Source organism: Oryctolagus cuniculus, chromosome 8 (genome assembly GCF_051225735.1).
Source record: "Oryctolagus cuniculus isolate XC-2025 breed Fujian yellow rabbit chromosome 8, ASM5122573v1, whole genome shotgun sequence".
Lineage (NCBI taxonomy): Eukaryota > Metazoa > Chordata > Mammalia > Lagomorpha > Leporidae > Oryctolagus > Oryctolagus cuniculus.
The window spans coordinates 146,487,882-146,503,108 of record NC_142874.1 but is presented as its reverse complement, the minus strand read 5'-3'; the positions used below and the strand labels follow the sequence as shown (position 1 = coordinate 146,503,108).

Here is a 15,227-nt window from a genome sequence, read left to right as displayed (position 1 = left end):
ACTCCGTCTTCATTAGTGTGGACAGGACTTTCCCTCAAAAGTCAAGATGATTTCACTCAGCATATTTTTAAACACTGAGCTACTTATTGGCATATTCAAAAATATATGTCTGCAAAACAAATAGGGACTTTACATGATTGACAGTTTTTCTGAAATGAAAAAGTACTGAGTTTTTGTTTTCCTGTTGTTATAACCAAGCTTACACTGCCTACAATCAGAAATGAGTATGATTCCTCTCAAATAATATTTATCAGTGTATATTTTATGCAGTATTTCACACAACTGCATCAAAGTATGGTTCAGAGTTACTTAAAAGTTTTCTTTTAAGGTTTACTGACTTCTAGACTTGAGGTTATCCAAGAATTCAGAAACCACTTACTTAGGACCTAATGTTACACAGTTTTTAGATTAGTAAGAACATGCTAATCTCCTAACCCAAACTGCTCTGCAGTCTTCCACACTGCCAGCAGGAGCTTCCAGAAGACTTAAAATGGAAGAGCAAGTAGAATAAAAAGTAGAGAAATCCATTCCACTGAATTACGGCATTGCAAACCAGTCGCTGTGGACTTAGGAGGAAGTAAGTCACTTTAATCTGAAGCGTCCCTTGGCCTTCGCACAGAACGTCTGAGGAGGTCAAGGGGCACCCCTCACAGCTCCACCTCCAGCCCCTTGCTTAGGGATGACAGGCTCTGTGCATGTTCTCTTCATAGTGAGTTTAAAGTCACTTGAATTTGTGCATCCATGTAGATGCGAACACAATTTTAAAATCCTAGATCTTGAGAATGTGCGTGGGAAGAACCAGGCCACCCTCCGTCGCACACACCAGCCTCATCATCAGGGCACACTGCTTCCTTTGCACCGGGCAAAGCAGGTGGCTGGAGCTCATGGTCCAGGGCACTAACTCTGGTTGCTCAAATCTTTCTCCTTCCATGCCCTAATGCCAGGCCACCCACTCCCCTGTCCCTAGCCTCTTGAGAGTCCCCGATCTCTTGACACAGCTACAGGAGACAGGAAGCTATGTTGGAACCCTTAGGGACTGAGGGGCATTTGCAGGTAGAGCTTGGGTTTTACGCATCCAGGCAGGATCTAGGTGCCCCTGTAACCCGCAGCAAGGTTTGTGTCTTGCTCTGGCCCAGCTTCTCCATGTGGGGACTATACTGTGTGTTCCAAGGACAGAAGAGAACTACTTCCATTCTCATTTTACATTCCTTTCAGTTCTCAATGTTGTGACCACGTTTAAAAGTCAGAGTAATGTGGAAAAGATAGTATAGGGTATCAGGAAGGTTTAATGATTACTATTATGTGCTAGGCACAATGCTAGAACACTCACATGAATCACAGGATTTAATTCTCAAAACAACCCCTAACTTTAAATACCATTGCATGTTCCCACATTCAAACAAGCTAAGATCAAACATTTAAATAATCTTGCCAAGATATATAGCTATTACAGTTATTTCAGTCTGCATATACTCTAAGTATACTCCATTGCACTTTCTCAAATCAATTGCAAAAATAAACAAGAATGATTTATACAGACATATACAGATTCATTTACATATCAATATCTAGTATATAGACGGATGGAATGAGAGAAATACATGACAGATAGGTGGATTAGATGTTGGGCTAGGTGATAGCATATAGACATGTTAATGATAGACAGGCACGATTATGGATAGAGAATACCTTCCTTGAGAGGAAAGGATGATGGGATGGTAAGACAGATGATGGATGGATGGATTAAATGAAAGGTTAGGTGATGGCAGATACGTGTTAGATGATTGACAGACTTGATGATGGAGAGATGACTAATACATGGCTGGAGAGGAGAGGATGGTGAGTGGTGATGAACCGGTCCTTTACCTTTAGAATATCTCCTTCAAAGAGCTGGAAGCTTCGAGCCCTGAGATGAATCCCCTTGCCTGCTTCTGTCTCTATTTTATAGATGCATTCGTGGTTATTGTCGTAGTTTGATGGGAAATTTGGAGACAGTAATGTTCCCTCATTTCCTTTGACACTTGCTCCACATTCAGCTAAAAAAAAAAGAACATTAAGGAAAAGAGGATTCAAAAGTGGAATTACTGATATTAATAGAGCAAAAACTTCAAAGTTATGACAGCTCTCTCTTCTATCAAAGTATGCCTGTTATTCATGTGTCTTTTGTTCATAACATTTTTGTACTGTTTATCTAATGGAGAGAAAAGCTATCCCATTTACCCCATTTTCAAGATTTTCTCATTCATTTGAACAGAATGACCTCTTTTTCCACAGAAGCAGCTTGTCATCATAAGACAGGTGTAGGATAAACGAGATACCCTGCAAGTGTTGTGGCTCCCCCACTATCTCCCAGGGTGGCCACCTACCTCTCTGTCTGCCGCATAAAACACCCCAGCAGATCCCCATGTGCCAATTCTGCACTTAATTGCTACAGTTTCCCTACATGGCGCACACCAAGGAGGGATCTAGGGATGGGATAAAGCCTCTGAGTTGCTTCCTAATGGGCCTTGGCTCTGAATGCATTCACATTCTAACTCCAATGGAACAGAGTTCAATGGCAGTAAACACATTCTCCGCCCCATTTCCTGAGGAAAGAAGGGCATAGTTCATTTCCAGATCCAGGTTTGCATAAAACAGAATGCCTTTAGTCAAGGTAAGAGTGAAAATAAGCAGAGCAGAGCTTCTATTTCCTGTTGGCTCTCAGAACATCTCCTGACTTCGGAATACCAGTATTGTCCCCCGGGAATCTGAACGCTTTTGTTGAAAACTTCAGCTCTAAAATTATGTGAGTTCAAAATAATAGTGAATAATAAGGTTGCTACACAACACACACACACACACACACGTGCACCTACATGCAAGTGAAAACACATCAGAATTCTGCAACAATTCGTTTATTTGCCACCTTAGCATTTTTTAAACATTGTATTCATTGGAAGAATAATGATCAGGTTGGGACCAAACATCAGGAAAATGTTGTTTAAGTGATGAGAGGGGAGAGGGATGTATTGTGCTGAATTTCAGAGTCTGGCACCTAAGGTATTGTGTTTTATCACATATATATCTATGCAGCATATGATGTGTAATACGTACAGTTGTGACTTGTGGCCCCCTCCCACAGTGCTGATCACTCTAATCCCTCCCCTTTCTCTGTGACTTACTAAATCACTTCTGTCAGGAGCAGTGATTCCCTATCCCCAGGGAGAGAAGGAAACTCCTGGAGATTCCCGCTGAGGTCCCGAGGATTGTTCTCATTAACTCATTAATGACTGCCACCAGTCCACTGCAGGGGCTTTCCATGTGGAGAGCCAGGGCTGCAGCAGAAGTCAGCTTACGAAGAGCCCTGGCAGCTCTGCCAGCCAAGAGTTGGGCCACAGGAAACAGATCTGCTCTGGAGTCGAAGGCTCCAGGTCAGGGCCACAGGCCTTGTCCACTCTAAGCTGAAAAGCCCTTCACTCGGCCCAGCTTCCACAGTAACCACTGCTGTCCAGGGGATGGCCAAGTAGGGTCCGCAACATCGCAGGCAGAACTGGAAATTAACTAAAAATGTTTTCCTTTTAGAAATGCCACATACCTTCTCTTCAGGCCAGCCCACCTCCAGGGTGCATTCCTGACAAGGTTCACACCTCCCTTATGATGTACCCCACTAAGAGATAGGTAGGTCTGGGCCTAGTAACTGGCAAGGCCTTAAAGCCCACCTGATTATTTTCAAGCCCTTTCTGTCAGTTTGTATTTGCCTCTCAATAAAAAAACTTGCTCATGGTTTAGACACTTTTCTTAGGGCCTCTAATAATGACTCTGTCCTTGGTTTTAGATCCTGTGAGTTTAAACTGCTTGTTAGATTTGTTTCTTCCAGACTTAAAAAAAAAAAAAAAAAAGTAAAATTCTAGGTGGCCTGCACATAAAGCTTCCAACGGAAGCTGTTTCTGCAAGTAGGCTGGCATCCCCCTGGAGAAGCCCCCTCCTGCTGAGAATCCACCTGCCCCTTGAACCCCGCCTTGACTCCCCTTCCCAAAGACGTGACTCTTCAGCACGAAGCAGCCAGGGTGATCATCGTCCAGTCCCTCCTAACTGATGTCAGGGTTTCAATCTTCAGGGGGTGGGAGTGTGAGAAGTAGATGGGTTAATAGGTAGTCGGGGATCCCAATGGAATTGGGGTGTAAAATATTTGCTTCCTTCACCAAAATGTTATCTTTAGCAAGAATAAATAGGCCGCCCTCCTTCCTTCGGAATCTCCAAAATTACCACCGAGCTCAAAGCTTATTGTAAAAACAAGTTACCTAGCCCACCCTTAGCAGGCCAGACAGGATGGGGAACTGTAAATGAGGCCTTTTGATGGTTTTGGTCCCCGCCTGGTAACTGAATGCCAATCTATCAAGGTTTTTTTTTGTTTTGTTTTGTTTTGTTTAGGAAAGTGTACTTAAAAAGCCCACTGCTACCAGTCTCTTTGGGTTTATTCCTCTCTTGGAAGCCCCTCTCCATGCCACCCTGGCTGGAGGCCTTTGACTCTAATAAATACTTTTAAATCTAAAAAAAAAAAAAAAAAAAAAAAAAAAAAAGCCATGTCCCCCTGTAGTAAGGTGCGGGAGAAATCAGGAAGGAGAATGCCGAGACTCCAGGCTTCCCTCTCTTCAAATCAGACACCGAGGCAGGCTTTGGATGGGGCTGGAGGAGGGTGCATTGGGAGGGAAGCACAAGGAATTGCTAAGTCAAGGAAATGGTGATGAGATTTTATATTTTTTTTAAAAAATCACAGTGATGTCTGATAACAGTTGATGTACAAGTATATGGCTATCTAGTGATAATCACATTTTAAAAATATCTTAGAGAGAGCAGGGCAAGCGATGAGTCTGTGAGACTCAGTCCTACAGCCCTCCCAGCCATCACAGTGAAGGCGAAGAAAAGGGCTTTATGCTTAGAGGTCAACAGTCCACCTGGGTCAGTGAGCTTTGCAGGTGGGGGTGGTGCCGCTGGTGGTAAAATTCGTCAGTGATGAATTAGTCAGTATTTTTCACTCTTTTCCTTTCCTGAAGAAACAGTGTTTTAAAAATAAAAGCCATTTGGGTCCGGGCACCCGCATGGGAGACAGGGAGGAAGCACCCGGCTCCTGGCTTTGGATCCGCGCAGCGCCGGCCACAGCTGCCATTAGGGGAGTGAACCAACAGAAGGAAGACCTTTCTCTCTGTCTCTCTCTCACTGTCTATAACTCTCTGTCTCTCTCTCTTACTGTCTAACTCTGCCTGGCAAAAAAAAAATAAAAAATAAAAGCCGGCCGGCGCCACGGCTCACTAGGCTAATCCTCCGCCTTGCGGCACCGGCACACCGGGTTCTAGTCCCGGTCGGGGCGCCGGATTCTGTCCCGGTTGCCCCTCTTCCAGGCCAGCCCTCTGCTGTGGCCAGGGAGTGCAGTGGAGGATGGCCCAAGTGCTTGGGCCCTGCACCCCATGGGAGACCAGGAGAAGCACCTGGCTCCTGGCTTTGGATAGGCGCGGTGCGGCGACCGCAGCGCGCCGGCTGCGGCGGCCATTGGAGGGTGAACCAACGGGAAAGGAAGACCTTTCTCTCTGTCTCTCTCTCTCACTGTCCACTCTGCCTGTCAAAAAATTTAAAATGAATAAATAAATAAATAAAAGCCATAATAAGTGGAAAGGACATCAAAGCAGTAAAGCAATGGGGCCTCCTCTGCCTGCTCCACAGAGAGAGTCGTGGGGGAGTTCAAACCAAAAATGGAGGCAGTTGACTTAGGAAAATCGTTGAATTCTAACAGTCAGAGCATGGAACCTAGTCACGAATGTTAGGATGTTTTCTTTAAAATTGAATTTGACTATTGCTCATCAAAAACATTCAAAAATTTAATTTAGGTCTCTTAATGCAATCCACTTATCGATTTGGAAAGAATTCACATAATCCAAGAGGTGATACAAGCTGCCACCGTGTGAAGAAGTTGCCTTCAGTCTCACGGCAACTTTCCAGGAAACCTTCGGGCAGCAAGCACTGAGGAGAAGTGTGCTTGCTTGACCGTGCTTCCCGAAGTCCCCGCCCAATGCACGGTGTGTGCTGGGTACCCACTGTGAAGTACAGGACACCTCAGTTGAGGACCCTGCAGGGCCAGTGCAGGAGAGGCCAGGAGGACAGAGGGGACTTGGAAGTGACAAGGATCCTTCCGACGGAGCATGGGTGGAGTCCACGCATCCTGAGGTGCACTCTGCCTCCCATTTGAAATCCATGCATTTTTTTCCATAATACACCTTTTCCAGGAACTTTTTGAAGTACCCTTCATTTTTCACACATTATTTTTTGAGAAAGCACTTTTTTGAGGCATGTACTACAATTTAATTTTGCTTTCAAATTAAATCTACTAGTGTATGAAAATAGATATAGTGGAATCATAAAACAAAGGCACTGAAAAGTGCCAGAGAGATTGAGAGATGCGTAGTAAGCACCCAGACTCAGGCCTGGAGAAATCACTAAGGAAAATAAGACAATAACATTATAAAAGCAGCATCTTACCAACTTACAAAACTTAAGGCCATCTTTGGACATGATTTAAGATCTCTCCTGTAAATCTCCATTACCACAGCCATTAAGTGTTTTATTTTTAAAATTTTTCAATAATTTGTTGAGTATTACTTTAAGATGAATGAATTCCATTTTTCTTAGTATGAATCATTTCCTCTTTGTAAAGAAATTTCCGAAACTGTAATTAAAACTCAATTGTCATTTATAGCTCTGCAATAGAGCTAAGCTAATTAAGGTAACAGACAGGAGCCACCTGGTTTTCCAGTGACTTCTCCCATGCAGCCTTATCCACTGTTAGGCTAGCTATCTCGGCCCTCTTGTGTGGAACAGAGGGCTGCAGCCTGGGCACCTTGCACCGCAGACACTTCTTCCTCCCGATGTGGAGGCCAAAGTGCAGACCCACCACACCAACTGTGGGATCTGCAGGATTCGATCAGTATTCAGCCTTTAGAGGTTTTTACTGAGACTACTAGTGTGCTGTTTGTTAGGTTATAAAATACACATAGGCCGGCGCCACGGCTCACTAGGCTAATCCTCTGCCTGCAGCACTGGCACACTGGGTTCTAGTCCCAGTTGGGGCACTGGATTCTGTCCCGGTTGCTCCTCTTCCAGTCCAGCTCTCTGCTGTGGCCCAGGAGTGCAGTGGAGGATGGCCCAAATCCTTGGACCCTGCACCTGCATGGGAGACCAGGAGAAGCACCTGGCTCCTGGCTTTGGAACAGTGCAGTGCACCAGCCTCAGCGGCCACTGGAGGGTGAACCAACGGAAGGAAGACCTCTCTCTCTGTCTCTCTCTCTCACTGTCTAACTCTGCATGTAAAGAAAGAAAGAAAGAAAGAGAAGAGAAGAGAAGAGAAGAGAAGAGAAGAGAAGAGAAGAGAAGAGAAGAGAAGAGAAGAGAAGAGAAAAAATAACAGATAAGCATTCGTAACCTCATGATCTAGCTACTCAATATACTTCTAACCCAATTCCAATTCTACCGCTGAAGAAACTGGTCCATCTGAAAGATAAATCCCTTGCATTTCACAGAGAAGTTTCTTAATATTCTGGCTGCAAGAAGTGTCCGGCTGTAATTATAAAAGTTTTCTGGGCCGGCGCCGTGGCTCAATAGGCTAATCCTCTGCCTGCGGCGCCAGCACACTGGGTTCTAGTCCCAGTCAGGGCGCCGGATTCTGTCCTGGTTGCTCCTCTTCCAGTCCAGCTCTCTGCTGTGGCCCAGGAGTGCAGTGGAGGATGGCCCACGTTCTTGGGCCCTGCACCTGCATGGGAGACCAGGAGAAGCACCTGGCTCCTGGCTTTGGATCAGCACGGTACACCGGCCGTGGCAGCCATTGAGGGGTGAACCAATGGAAAAAGGAAGACCTTTCTCTCTGTCTCTCTCTCTCACTGTCCACTCTGCCTGTCAAAAAAAAAAAAAGTTTTCTGGAAATTATTGTGGGGCCTCTATAACTTCCTAAACTTGTCAAAGGTATTAATTCACATAACATTTGTAAGTGTTATTTATAGAGGACAGAAACAGACAACAACTGGACAAAGAGAGGGATGGAAAAAATACCTTTTTCTTCTTTAAACCAAGTTCACTGTGAGCCATAAAAATGTCAGGAAATCTTGATCAGGGCAGAAATCTATGTAATGTGAGGGCGCAACCATACATTTACACAGAATTTCTAAAAATTTCTAAAATGGTTCAATTTCATGCTATTCATTATCTTAAAGCCTCTATTTCTTTAATTTACTACTATTTATAGATTGTCCTTTAGGAATTAATGGAAAGTACAGTCTTGGTCTTTAATTGTGTTTCAAATTTTTAAACTAAGAATTAAAGAAAATATATTGCCGGCGCCGCGGCTCAGTAGGCTAATCCTCTGCCTTGCGGCACCAGCACACCGGGTTCTAGTGCCGGTCGGGGCACTGGATTCTGTCCCAGTTGCTCCTCTTCCAGGCCAGCTCTCTGCTGTGGCCAGGGCGTGCAGTGGAGGATGGCCTAAGTGCTTGGGCCCTGCACCCCGTGGGAGACCAGGAGAAGCACCTGGCTCCTGCCATCGGATCAGCGCGGTGTGCCAGTCGCAGCACACCGGCCACGGCGGCCATTGGAGGGTGAACCAACGGCAAAAGGATGACTTTTCTCTCTGTCTCTCTCTCTCACTGTCCACTCTGCCTGTCAAAAAATAAAAAAAAAGAAAATATAGAAACCATAGATTCATTGGCATAGAAAAATAATATTTAAATAGAATTGGTGAAACGATTTACAGCTGAATTTAATTTAGTGTGAAAATCTACACTAAATCAGAACAGAGGCGGAATGTTTTCCCTTACTATGTCTGAAATATCTGTAACCTGTGAGACAAATGAGCATGCTTGCATTGATGTTGTTTCTTCCTTATTCCACCGATGGGCTTTGTGTTTTGTCCAATAAATAGAGTTAAATCATCCATTCAGCAACAGGGAAACTCTCTTACTTCATTTTATATTTGAACAAAAATTCTCTCACCAGGTGCTTGTTGGTTCTTATTCCTATGCACATATTCAGGCTTACAATCACTTGTCTGAGAAAAGCTTGTGCTTAAGTAATTCTGAAGGCATGCCATGTCATAATGCAGCCCCTTGCTGGCCTACTATGGGTTTATGTCCTGACCAGTCCATGTGACCTGAAAATATCATAATTTGAAAATGCACTGAATCCTCCTAACTTCCCAGCTAGTCTGGGTCAGCAACGTAGCACCCTGTACGGCACCAGTGGCTTCTTCACCATGGCCAGGTCACTGGGAGCTGTGGCTGCTGCCATGGCTAAGCTTGAGAGAGAAGGTGGTGTGTATTTCAAGACCAGAAACAAAACAAAACAAAACAAAACAAAACAAAATAAAATTAAAGTGGGGTTTCTACCAAATGTGCATAGCTTTTTGCACCATTATAAAGTCAAAAGAAATCATGTTAGCCATCACTGGAGACCATATGATTTAGATCAGAAACTTCCAGTGAATATCCATTCTTTCCATTATACCTGCTAACTCTGCCCTTCTTTCCAAACATACCACACGTATGTCAGATATTGTAAAATATTCACTTCTCCTTATCATTCAGTAGCTATGTGGACAGATTCCTAACTGTCCTCCACCCACCAAAATGGCTCTGGTTACAGGGATATGCATGCGTCTCTGGGCCAGTAGCAAGAAACCCAGAACTTGAGAGAGCCATCAGGGCCCAGCTTGCTTCCCTGGGGCACTGTGAGGTTTCAGCCCTGTGTGTGACCCCAGAGCTCGATCTCAAGTGGCCACAGGGAGTGCCTGGTGCTTCACCCTGATGTGCAAAACAGAGAGATGCTGACACTACAGGCTTTGGTGAGGTTGAAGCCTTGACCCAACCTCACGTCTTCACGTCAGGGTGCCCCCACTTAGACCTGTTAGTCACTTCACCAAGAAGCAGCCCAGTTTGACTTATGCCAGTTCGGGTAACTCTTTCTCTAACACGCAAGAGAGAGAAAGGGTACATGGTACAGACACACTAAAAATGCCAAAACGGGCCACAGCTGGGGTGTGGGCACTTCTACAGGGGATACATATCACAGAGTGCATGGGATGCTACTTCCATAACTAGGTACAAGTTTCCCTAAGACGGATAAAGGTGAATAGAAAAGATGACTTCTCTTTCATGTGCATGAGCTGACGGAGAGAGATACAGTTCAGGCGTCCTCTAGGACTCCTACTTAAGACCTGACGCTTATTAGGGGGAGGTAAGGTGGAATGGAACGTCGTTGGAGGTCATCGGCATTCCTGGGTACGGATTGCGACTGTTGGCTGGGGTCGAATCATTTTCATTCTAGAGTTTAGAGGAAGGGACAGAGAATATTGAGGAATGAGATTCCTGAGATCAAAGGGGAGTTTTTGGGGGAAGATGTTTTTATTCACCTCATCAACATGATAGGTCTTAGGGGTGTGGTCTCCCCACTGTAGAGGGGCTGTCGGCCCACAGGGGGTGCAGGGCTGAGGACAAGGGCAGCGGAGCCGAGCAGCCCTCCTGCAGGATCAGCCTTCAGCTCGTGGGCAACAGGCAGAGGCGTCAGCCTGAGGGAGACGGAACGAGCATCCGGACAGAGGGAGTGGGGACAGAGGGAGTGGGTTGCAGAGCGCTCAGCAGCAGCCGTGGGCTTTGTCTGAGCACAGACGTGGGGGAGCCGGGGAAACGCGGGAGAGCCTGGCCAAGGCCAGTGACGCAGGACCTGTTCTCCACGTGGTCAAGGGGGCATTCCGCCCGCCTGTGGTGGGCAGCAGTGTAACCCGTGCTGCTATGGGGTGTAGTTGAGGAGGTTTGCCATGTGGACAGATCATGGCGGGAGCTGCTGCTCTGGGAATCAGCAGGGGACGTCCTGGAGCTGGGAGACCCCTCAGGAGAGTCTGTCCAGGGCCGAGCTGAGGACACTTGGGAGGAGTCTGATTTGGAAGCCATGCAGCAGGCAGGCCCTTCAGAACCTGCAACTAGTTAAGCACTGAGAATGAAACACACAGAGAAAAGTACAGACAGCAGCCAGGTGAGATGCATGGGTTGTTGGGTGGGTTTTAGGGCTCCCCACCTCCTGCTTATGTACAGGTGTCTTGCAGCCAGATGGGCAGAAAGTGGTCAGAAAACAGCAGGTGAAACACACAAGGTAAGTACAAAGGTGGTCCATGCGAGGCCCTGTGTGTGCCCTCCCTGCACAGTGCAAGGGTGGAAAGCTGGAGTGCAGGACCCTGGGCCTGCATCTCAGAGGCCCTGTGACATTGGAGGAGCCTGTGTGTCTGTCTGGCATTCCCATCTGTCAGACGGAACTGACAGTGCAATCTCCACTCCACAGAAATGCCATGGCGTCGCCTAGGACGTATGTGGAAGGGGCTCACAGCAGGGACTGTCTTGGAGCAAAAGTTCAATAGGATTAAGCATCCTTTCAACTCTCGTGACCCATTATTCCGTATTTTAGCAGCTGTAGAAACCTGAATGCCATGGAAAACAGTGTGAAGAAGATGAACTGAGACAAGACAGAATAGCAGCCAAAGCACTATAATCTCCAGACCACTCTGTCCCACGTATAGGGAACAGGGTCTGATTTCACGGAGCCAGGAACGTCCCCAGATTGCAAACTGCCCCCAACAGAAGAGTCCACCTGGGCATAGATGCTGGGCAACGCTGGGAGCACCTTAGATCGTCTACAAAATGCTCGCCCGTTTTCCTCGAAACTTGTGTTCAAAATGTGCATCCAGATCTCAAGCAAAGCTCAGAACACCCAAAAGTGAGCGGCACTAACTTACGGTAAAGCCAGCTTGTAGAAACGCACAGACATGCATGTGGCAGGACATGGGGATGGCTGGACTCAGGTTCACTTGTTCCACTTTTGTTTGGGTGTGAAGTCCTGACTATGAGCCCATCTTTGGCTCATTAACCCTCCCAAAGCCACACTGAGAGCTGAACCACAGAATATTCTAAACATCTGAGATAGAGGAGATGCTGTGCCGTGGAGAAAGCCAACTGTGCAGGGTGAACACGTGGGTGTCCCCCAGGTGATGCAGCCTGCGCCTCAGACCTCACCCGGCCTGCATGCCTGTGTGCAGCTGGGTGGGATGAGTGCGGAGCCCGTCACATGGAAACCTCAGCATGGAGGACTAGCGGCAGAAGGCACTGTGGCCCTGGTTTTCTTTGCTAAGCAGTTTTTGGAGCCTTTATGGGACAGTTTGTAAAGCCTGCCAAATGCTGAGCAGGCCCTGAGCAGCAGGCACAGACCTCATCTCTGTGGCCAGTGAGCAAACCCCTGGCTGTGCAGACAACACAGGTCCCAGACAGGGAAGGCAGTCACACATCCTCTCTGATAATCCCCTAATGACAGCCCAGTTCCCGGACTGACAATAAATACGTCCCTGTCCCCCAGGGAATTCACTAAAACCAGCAGGTTCACCTGGTCCCGTTTCCAATTCCAGAACTAAAAAATACCCATCACTGTTCGGAATTACCTCCTGAGTTCTCCTAGAACAGGCTGACAATTCAGCATTGGGTACCTAGAATCTGCTGCAGTAGGCAACAGTCACACAAACACAGGGTCCAGCTGGCATTGTCATGCCCGGGTGCCTTGCTGCCCTTCATCAGCATGGCTGTCTGCATCTGTGCCACCACAGCTTGCCTTCCTGCTGTCTTGTTCCTATGCTTACAGTTCCCTAGGTCTGTTATATGTGCACATACACGACCGCCCTTCATAGAGACGCATGGCTCGGCTTCAGTTCTACTCTCCAGTCACAAAATTTTAGAGCTGAAAGTGAAGAACCGTCCAGAGTGGGCAAGAGGTCCCCACTGCAGCAGAGCCAACCAGGATCCACCCGGACGCTGCCCTCTTGCCTGTCGCTCCTTCCCACCCTGCCCTGCCTGGCCACGCCTGTCCCCATGGATGAATGAAATGAAAGCGTGTGACCACCTACCCACACACCTTGGCAGAGGTGCACTCCACACACGGCGGCCCCCACCCAGGCACGTAAGCTTGGTTGCACCTTCTAAGCGGTATCCCGGGAAGCAGGCAAACGTCAGCACATCTCCCACTCCAAAGTGGAAACCAATCCTCCGGCTGAAGGCAGGCACTCCTGGGTCGTCACACGGCTCCAGGTCGTATTCTGCGATGTGGAGAGACGGGGTCAAAGCTTTGGGGCTTGGGCAAGCACTCAACAAAAACTCAGCCAGAATAGAAATATACAGCATCATAAACAAACCAATATCAACACATTTCCCCAAATCCCATTGTGTGGTCTATGTCCCCTATACAGTGAGCTTTCCTGCAACACATGACGTGAAGTTTAGACCTTAGAAAATTACAGACCAATGAGTCCAACGTATTAAATTGAAAGAATTGATTTCAAAATTGTCACTGTGAGAGTATGGGACGGTTTCACTAGTATTTCTAATGGTGAAAATCCGCTACTGAATCCCTCTGCAAGGTGCTTTTTGATAAACTAGACACGGCATACAAGATAAAAGCAACATCAAAGGTTTGTGATGAAAGAAAGCCTATCACAGCCAATTCCACCATTAAAATACACCCCAGTCTGGAACAATCACATTTTCCCTATTTTTCAATGTACAAATCATGTTTTATTGAAATGTGATAGGAAATATTTGGCAAACTACTAGAAATTTTTATAAAATGTTCAACTAGAAAGTGCTCCAAATATAGTTTAAAAAATAACAAAGGAACGGTGCCTGGCCGACTGCTGCATTCGGGGACTACATCGCCGCCTTTTCCAGCACCACCTTTCAGCCCTGGTTTCTATGGCCGTCACTGGCCTTGAGGTTCATAACCAGGTCCACATCCTTGTCAGCGGGATGTCCCAAGGGTACAGGTGAGTGCCTGTTGGTTTAGCTTCTCCTTCCCTCTGAGGCCAAAAATTTAGTCAAATGGTATCAAAAGCCAGGCCATGTGCCCAGAGAAATACCATGAGGAACTGGAGAAACAGAAGAGCTTGTGAGAGCGTACAGAAGGCCAACTGAAAGGCAAGGTTTACTGCAAACAGTGGCCGAGACAAAGTCTACTTTCCCGGCTGCGTGGGACGGCGAGGACACACAGGAAACTGGGCTGGTCCTTCTCAAAACATGCAGCTTTCACTTAGTGGCTTCCAAAACCATCCTTCTGCTTCCCTTGATTCTAAATGCTGGATTCGGTATCCTCAATGAACATGGAAGTTCAACTCTTCACCTTGTCCCTCCACATTTTTGGCTCTAATTCTTCTCTTTCATGCCTGCGATCCACCGGGAGAGTGACAGGCATCTCGTTCCTGGACTGCATTGCAGCTTCATCACGGCTCTGCCTGCTGAAATGCTTCCTACAGCTCCCAGCCACTGGCCGAGCTCCCAGCGGCATGCTTTGTGGACTGTCCTCGTGCCGGTACTCACGGAGCTCAGGAATTCACTCTGGATCTCTCGTATGTCCTAACAACTCTGGCCACGTTCCAAATGTACTTTTCACTATTTTAGTACGACCCATAAAGAACAGACAATCTGGACAACATCACTTGATGGAACCCAACTTTTATTGGAAATCTATCATATACAAGTAGCAATGACAGAATCTCTAGAAAATAGGGAGATGAAGACGTCACAATCTTGCTGACATTATTAGCCTTCTACTAGGGAATAATTTATACTCTCAATTCAAATCAAACGTTTCCTGTCAATCCTTTGAAAACTCTTGCCAACTATGACAATAATTTGATGTTCTTTTATGCTATATCCATTGTATTACACAAGAATCATCATGATCTTACGGATTTTTGTTTTTGTTTCAGAGTTTAAGTAGTTTTCTCTAAAAGACACCTGGGGAATGGAAAGTGTGATACAAACCGCACGGTGAGAAGGAATGTGTTAGTATTATCCAGCTGCACACGCTTATACGAGGATCCTCTTACGTTACCTGAGACATTCACCATGATAAGATGTGCATTTATGCTGTGGATGGTGCCTACGGGATTCCATCTCTCCAACTCGAAGATGTTGTTTGTAGGAATTACCCTGTTTATTTTTATTCATCAATTCTCTTGGTTCATTTTCTGCTATATATACATACGTGTGCATGCGTGTGTATGTGTGTGCATCCCTGCCTGTGTGTGCACACTACAGGGTAATCAAACCAGATAACAGAACAAGCCAACAAACTGACTCCCTTTGCTTCCCAGTCACTCCAGTTCACTACACAACTCCCTTGGTGTA

At 46.4% G+C, this 15,227-nt stretch overlaps 1 protein-coding gene across 2 annotated transcripts in view; it reads right to left on the bottom strand.

Moving 5' to 3' along the window:
* The window catches only part of CSMD1 (CUB and Sushi multiple domains 1), a 2,062,046-nt gene that overhangs the window by 351,204 nt on the left and 1,695,615 nt on the right, over nucleotides 1-15,227 (bottom strand). For both annotated transcript variants that reach the window (XM_070047233.2, XM_070047234.2), the window contains exons 21-22: nucleotides 12,953-13,141; nucleotides 1,867-2,036 (exon numbers count right to left, since the gene is read on the bottom strand). In XM_070047233.2, coding sequence (XP_069903334.2) covers nucleotides 1,867-2,036; nucleotides 12,953-13,141 — 359 coding nt within the window. The remainder of the gene's footprint in view (nucleotides 1-1,866; nucleotides 2,037-12,952; nucleotides 13,142-15,227) is intronic.